This window comes from Choloepus didactylus, chromosome 10 (genome assembly GCF_015220235.1).
Source record: "Choloepus didactylus isolate mChoDid1 chromosome 10, mChoDid1.pri, whole genome shotgun sequence".
Lineage (NCBI taxonomy): Eukaryota > Metazoa > Chordata > Mammalia > Pilosa > Megalonychidae > Choloepus > Choloepus didactylus.
In genome coordinates this window covers 39,061,349-39,069,269 of record NC_051316.1, presented here as the reverse complement: position 1 = coordinate 39,069,269, position 7,921 = coordinate 39,061,349, and the positions used below count along the sequence as shown (strand labels likewise).

Sequence of the window (7,921 nt, the reverse complement as noted above, 5' to 3'; positions counted from 1 at the left end):
CTCCCGCCTAACAGCGAAGGGGCAGGTGCCGCCCCCCCTCCCCAATAAGGCGCGAGACCCGCGACCCCGGGCGGGGGAGGGGCGTACCGGTGCGGGCGTAACTGCCAGGCCGCCGGCCCGCCGCCTGGCTAGACTTCAATCTGCAGGTGGGGGGTAGGATTGGAAAAACCTGGCAGCTCCGGGAACGTGCCGCGTTGCTAGGCGATTGGGGAGGAGGCAGGGCCCCAGGCTCAAAAGGAGCACGCGCCAGAGTCGCGTGCGCAAAGTCGCCTTTTTTCCTTTCAGGTCGGCGCGCCCAGGTTGGCTCCAAGTTGGCTCCACGCTCCGCCCCAACGCTCGAGCCTGACCTGCGCACGCGTTGTGCGAGCAGCCCGTCTCCTCCCTTCGCTGGGCTGGCGGCGACGTTTCGCGTCCAGCCAGCGGTGGTGCTATCGCCGGAGCTGCCCCGGAGCCGGCGACCGTGCAGTCTCGGGGGAGGGGCGCGTGAGCCGGTGCAGGAAGAAAGTGCAGGCGGCGGCCGCCGTGCTCGTCGCGGCTGAAGAAAATGGTGTTCGAGTCGCTGGTGGTGGACGTGTTGAACCGGTTCTTGGGGGACTATGTGGTGGACCTGGACAAGTCCCAGCTCACTCTGGGCATCTGGGGAGGTAACAAGCCCGCCGCCGTCCCTCATTCTCGCCTCCCTTCCGGCCCCCTCGCGGCCTGAGCCCGTCCTGCCTCCGCAGGGCCCCGGACCCTCGCTCGCCACCTGCCACCGCCTTCCTCGTGACGGTTTCGGGCCTCTGCCCGCGAGCCCCCCCCCCTTTCTCGGGTGGGTGCGGGGTGAAAAGGTCCCGCTTTTCCGAATGGAGCAGCCGAGGGGGGCTGCAGTGGGCTTCCTGGGTCTGGAGTTCAAATCCTGACGAAGTGCCTTTTCTTCTTCGGCCCCGCACTGTCCGGCTTCATCTGTGGGCGAGGGGAGGAGACGAGTCGCCCCTGGGTTTGGTTTCATCCCTGACATTTTCCCCTTTGGGTTATGATGAAGGCCCCAGGGATCCCACGGAGTGTCGCACGCTGCCTCGCACGTGAAGGCGAGGCGCTGTGACAGAAGACGCCCTCCCACTTCCTTCCCCAGTGTTTGGCTAAACCGGTGGTGGTTTCTCGGGTTTCTCGGCTCCCCCTTCCGGCCACGCGACTTGGACTACGGGTTGCTCTCCTGGGTGCAGCTGATAACAAAAAACGAAACTCGAGTGCAGGATAACTGAAACGGTTGTGTCAGATTTGTGAGACTTTTTGTGAGTCAGAGTGAATTATTGAGGTGTTTTTTTTTTGTTATTAGGTGCGCTGTGCAACATTTCAGACCTACAAAAGACGGAGGCATAAACATACACTTAGGGAGAACCGAAGCTTTACTTGTGTGTCCGTTTACGGTGGTGCTCTACCTTATTTAGAGCCTCATTTTAACTGCTTTTATTTGTCCTTATATTATACTTTTTAAATACTCCGTAGAAATGAGACTACTTTTTATGCAACAAACTTCCCAGGCCAATCAAGTTTAGAATTAATTTTTCACGTGAATGGTATAGTGTAGGTTTGTGAAATAAAACTCTTTTGAATTTGCACACACTTTCAGCCTTCTAAAATACTTGTCTTGATTTTTCTGATTTATGAAATAGTATATGTAGGTAATTTAGTTTGGTTAAGAAAACCTGTTGCTACTGCTGTTAGTATCTAGTACTATGATACTAGTACTACAAGAACTAGAGACATACTACTAGCTCAGCATCTCAGACTATTACCAGAAATTTTGGATTGTTTAATCTGTACTGCTTCTCAATGGCAGTGTAAAAATAGAATTTACCTCCACCTACCTTGGAAGGAAGCCTTGAGAAGTTGCTTCTATATTAAAATGGAAGTTTCTGTAGAATGTGATTTATCGAAGTAAAATTCACTCTTGTGTTCAGTTTTGTGTGGTTACAAATGCCAAGAGATCTGTATCCACGATTACAGTCATGACAGAGAAAAGTTCCATCAACTCCTCAAAATTCCCTCTGCTGCCCCTTTGTAGTCTCCTCCCCCCAAGTCCTGGTGACCTCTGATTTGTAATCCAACCCTATAGATTTCCCTAGAATGCCATATAAGTGGGATTGTATGGTATATAGCCTTTTTCACTTTCACAAAATGCATTTGAGAATTCTCCACATGTTGTGTGCATTAGTATTTCCTATATTTCTGAGTATTACCATTGTATGGATGTATGGTAGATATTTATCCATCACTGGTTAAAAAAATGCTCCAGTTTTTGGTGGTGATGAATTACAATATAAACATTCATATACAGGTTTTTGTGTGATCATAAATTTACATTTGTCTTGGGTGAATACCTAAGAGTGGGATTGCTAGATCATATGGTAAGTGAATGTTTAGCTTTATAAGAAACTACCAAACTACTTTTCAAAGTGGCTGTACCATTTTGCAACCCTAACAGCATTGTTTGGTCTAGTTGCCGTGCATCCTTGCCATCACTTGGTGTCTGTCATTAAAATTTTTTTGTAGTCATTCTAATAGGTATGTAGTAGTAAAGTGTTGTGGTTTTAATTCACATTTCCTTAATGGTTAATAATATTGACCATCTTTTCATTTTTTCATGTACTTACCATCCTTATTTCTTCTTTGTTGAAGTGTTCACATCTTTTGCCCCTTTTAAATTGGGTTTTCTTTTTATTTTCTTGAGATATAATTCACATTCCATTAAATGCACCCTTTTAACATGAACAGTTCAGTGGTTTTTAGTATTTTTGCAGAGTTGTCATCACCACTGTCTTAATTCCAGAACATTTTCAGTATCCTCAAAGTAAACTTATACCCATTAGCAGTCACTCCCCATTCACCCCTGCCTTCTGCAATGAACAACCACTAACCTGCTTTCTGTCTCTATGGATTTGCCTTTTATGGAGAATTCATTCAAATGTAATCGTGCAATACATGACCTTTTGAGTTTGGCCTCTTCCGCTTAGCAAAGTTCATTCATGTAACATACATGTGTATGTTAGTACTCTATTCCTTTTTATGGCTGAATAATATTCCATTGTATGAATAGTCCACATTTTGCTTATACATTGATCAGTTGATGGCTGTTGGATCATTTCCACTTTTTGGTGATTCTGAATAATGCTGCTATGGACAGTCGTATAATTTGTGTGGACATATGTTTTCAATTTTATTGGATATCTATACCTAAGAATGTAACTGCTCTGTCATAATGGTAACTCTTGTGTTTAACATTTTGAGGAGCTTCCAAACTTTCTAAACTGTTTTCTTGATGAGTGTTGAAAATTCTTGATATACTATTGGTAAAAGTCTTTTGTTAGATATGTGACTTAAAAATAGATTCTCCTAGACTTTTCCTAATCTTTCTGTCACAGAGTAAATGTTTTATTTTGATAAAATCCAGTTTGTCAGATATTTTTATGGATCATGCTTTTGGGGTCTTATCTATTAATTCTTTGCCTAACCCCAAGTCAGAAAGATTTACTCCTGTGTTTTCTTTCAGAAATACTATGGTGGTCCTTTTTTGTATAAGGTGTTTGGTAGAGGTTGAGCGTTGAGGCTCTTTTTTTTTGCATATGCATGTCCAGTTCCAGCACCATTTGCCAAAAAAGGCTGTCTTTTCTCCATTGACTTACTTTTGCACTTTTATTTAAAAAATCAGTAGACTTTGTGTGGGTTTATCTTTGGATTGTATTAGGTTCCAGCAGTCTGTGACCATCCTGTCACCAATATCACTCCTTTTTTTTTTAATATCTTTTTATTGTGAACTTGAACACACACACACACATATATATAGCAGTGATAACTTTCAAGGTATGATTTAACAAGTAGTCAGAGAACAAATTTCAAAGAATATCATGGGTCACAGTTCCGCAACTTCAGCTACTTCCATTATTGTAAAATGTACATATAGAAAGGTGTTAATTTTCAATGTGCAGCTCAACAAGCAGTTATATAGGTAATTTCAAAAATTATGGGTTATAGTTCCACAGTTTCAGTTCTTTCCTTATGCAATATAGGGTATATACAGAAAGGTGAAGACTTTCAAAGCACATTTCAACGAGTAGCTATAGAGCAAATTTCAAAGGATGTTATAGGTTATAGTTCCACCGTGTCATTTACCTCCTTCCAGCTATTCCAACATCCCATCATTTAAAAAATATATATTACATATTTATTTATATAACATTTCAGTATTGCTAAGTTTTATTTTGTTTGTTGCTGCTCCTTCCTCTCACTTAATCTTTCTCCATCTCCAGGGGTGTCTAGGCAGTGAGCACCCTAACTTCTTAATATTAAAAGGGGGTATTGACAGTATGGGAAAGGCTGCATCTGATTGTTCTTAAAGAGGCTGTTGCCTCTGGGTTTTAGGACTTGTCTGGCATAGGAAAACTTGAGTGGCAATATCACACTTAGTTGATAACTGTAGCTTTGTAGTAAATCTTGAAATCAGGTAATGAAAGTCCTCTGTTCTTTGTCAAATGATTTTTAAATCCTTGTGCGTGTTTTATATATATAAATTGGTTAAATTTTGATGAACGAAGCTTTAAAAAATGTTTTTTTAAAACATCCTTTGAGAATTTGAAAAGTAAGAACTTTTGATAAATTTAGAGGATTTAAAAATAATATTCTTTGAAAATTTCAGTACTGGAAACTAGGTGCTGCATAGGAAAAATTTTAAGATGATGGGCCTAATATTTTGTGTTTTAGTATCAGAATGACCTACTAGTAGTTTTAAATGTGTGCTTTTGTTGGGCTTCTGTGTAATAATTCATCTAATTTTGCTATTGGTGTGTTAATAATATTCAGCAGTTACTTTGATCTCAAACCCAATCATGTGATAATGCTCCAAACATTTGTTTCTGAGATGGTTCTTTGGAATTCAGAATCCATTTTCCCTTAGAAACACTGTTGTAAATGAATGAAGAGTCTCCAGACCCCTTTTAATTTTAATGTAATTATTTAATAATAATGTAGCAGAACAATGCTACTATACTGGGTCCTGTACAGTAGACTCGGTGCTGGGGAAAAAGGAGTTGTTTCATCCCAGTACTGACTCGAGGCAAATTTTCCTTTTGGTAAAGTGTACTTTTTACACCTTTCTGTTTACAGTTCTCTACCCTTCCCCTGTATTCATCCAGTTAGGGAGGTGGTGATCCTTCATAGACTCATTCCCTGATTTGCCAAGTAATCTACCATTTCACATGTTCCCTTCAAGGGCTAGGTTGCTTCAGAGTCAGCTGCGGATGCCTGTTAGGAATACAGATTTTTGAACAACTACCCATAGATTATAATAATTCATTTATCTGTAATAGGATGCCAAAGGTTTTTTGTTTGTTTAAAGCTACTAGTAGGTCATTCTGATATTTTAGTATGTCTGACATCTTCATATAACATTAAGATGCTCAGACTTCTGTTGTTTTATTTTGTAAATTGAGGTGACATTTACATAACATACAGTTAACCATTTTAAAGTGTCAAATAGAGTATTCACAATGCCGTGCAGCCACCAGCCTCTCTAGATTCAAACCTTTTCATATCCCCATAAAAAAGCCCTGTACCACTCTCCATTCACCCTTTCTACTTTTCTTTGTAACCTCTAATCTACTTTCTCTGTATAAGAATTTGCCTATTCTAGATCTGCCATATAAGAAGAATCATACAATATGTGAACTTTTGTTTCTTTTGGCTTCCATCAATTAGCATAATGTTTTTGAAGTTCATCCAAGTTGTAGTGTGTATCAATATATTGTTCCTTTTTATTGAGTGATAGTCCATTGTGTGTATGTACACACACATACACACCAAAATTTGTATTCATCCATTGATGGGATTTGGGTTGTTTCCACATTTTGACTATTTTGAACAATATTGCTATAAACACTTTTGTACAAGGTTTTGTGTGGACATATGTTTTCTTTTGGATATGTACCTAGGAGTAAGTTTGCTGGGTCATAGGGCAATTTGATGTTTTGAGGACTACCAAACTCTTTTCACAGGGGCTGTACCATTTTACATTCCTATCAGCAATATAGTAGGATTTCTGTTTCTCCACATTCTACCCAAACCTATTTTACTTTTTTAAAAAATTTTATTTTAAAACATTCTAGTGGGTGTGGAGTGGTATCACATTGTGGTTTTGATTTGCATTTCCTAAATGATGAATGATGTTGAGCATCTCTTCAAGTAATTTGATTGTTGGCCATTTATATATCTTCTTTGGATAAATGTCCATTGAAGTCCTTTGCCCATTTTATAATTGTGTTGTCTTTAGTTGTTGAGTTGTAAGAGCTTTTTATGTATTCTGGATATTAAGCCTTTATTAGATACATGATTTGCAAGTATTTTCTTGCATTCTATGTGTTGTATATTTCTCAATCTTGATAATATCCTTTGTATGAAAGTCTTAAATTTTTATGAAGTCTGATTTACCTTTTTTTTTTTTCCTTTCGTTGCTTGTGATTTGGTGTCAAATTTGGGGTCATGAAGATTTACCCCTCTGTTTTCTTCTATGAGTTTTATAGTTTAAGGTCTTTTTTTAAAAAAACTTTATCAAAAAATTAAGAAAAAAACACGTTTCAAACAAAACAAAGGAATAAGAAAAACAACCTAAAATGGCTCCATTGCTTCCAATATGTTCCTACCATACTCCAAGAAAATTAACAAACCATAGTCATTCCTGAGTATTCCCGTATCAAGATTACCCTCAATATCTTATCTGTTCTTAATAGATTATTGTGTCCCCCCTTCACTAGTTGCTGTCTATCTCTAGATCCTCTATATTCTACAATATAGGACATTTACTTTACATTTTTCACAGAATTCACTTTAGTGGTAATATACAATATCTCTCTCTTTGTGTCTGGCTTATTTGACTAAGCATTATGTCTTCAAGGTTCATCCATGTTGCCATATGTTTCATGACCTCGTTCCGTCTTACTGCTACATAGTATTCCATCATGTGTATATACCACATTTTGTTTATCCACTCATCTGTTGAAGGACATTTGGATTGTTTCCATCTCTTGGCAATTGGCAATTGTGAACAATGCTGCTGTGAACATCGGTGTGCAAATATCTGTTCATGTCACTGCTTTCAGATCTTCTGGGTATATACCGAGAAGTGAAATTGCTGGATTGTAGGGTAACTTGATATCTAGTTTTCTAAGGAACTGCCAGACTGTCCTCTAAGTGGTTGTCTTCCACCACTTTGCTAAATTTGCTTGTTAGCTCAAGTAGTGGTGTCATTGATTTCTCAGGGTTTTCCAAATATAAGATCATATCATCTGCAAATAATGACAGTTTTATTTCTTCCTTTCCTATTTGGATGCCTTTTATTTCTTTGTCTTGCCGAATTGCCCTGGCTAGGCTAGCACTTCTAACACAATATTGAATAATAGTGTTGACAGCGGGCATTCTTGTCTCGTTCCGATCTTAGAGGGAAGGTGTTCAGCCTTTCGCCATTGAGTGATATGCTGGCTGTGAGTTTTTCATATATGCCCTTTATCACATTGAGGAAGTTTCCTTCAATTCCTACCTTCTGAAGTGTTTTTATCAAAAAAGGATGCTTTTTCAACATCTATTGAGATGATCATTTGGTTTTTCCCTTTTGATTTGTTAATGTGTTGTATTACATTGATTTTTCTTATGTTGAACCATCCTTAACAGGCCTGGAATGAAACCCACTTGGTCGTGGCCTATGATTTTTTAATGTGTCTTTGGATTTGATTTGCAGGTATTTTGTCGTGAATTTTTGCATTTATATTCATGAGGGAGATTGGCCTGTAGTTTTCCTTTCTTGTAGCATCTTTACCTGGTTTTGGTATTAGAATTATGTTGGCTTCATAAAATGAATTAGTAGTGTTCCATTTTCTTCAATTTTTTGAAAGACTTT

The 7,921-nt window shown here is 39.2% G+C and overlaps 1 protein-coding gene across 2 annotated transcripts in view; it reads left to right on the top strand.

Annotated features, from left to right (window-relative positions):
• Positions 1-302: 302 nt before the first annotated feature.
• Positions 303-7,921, top strand: part of LOC119505673 (vacuolar protein sorting-associated protein 13A-like) — a 37,901-nt gene continuing 30,282 nt past the window's right edge. Inside the window, exon 1 of one of the 2 annotated variants that reach the window (XM_037798541.1) lies at positions 303-644. In XM_037798541.1, the coding sequence (XP_037654469.1) occupies positions 545-644 (100 nt within the window). In that variant the 5' untranslated portion in view covers positions 303-544. The remainder of the gene's footprint in view (positions 645-7,921) is intronic. The other variant, XM_037798542.1, reaches the window with a different exon arrangement.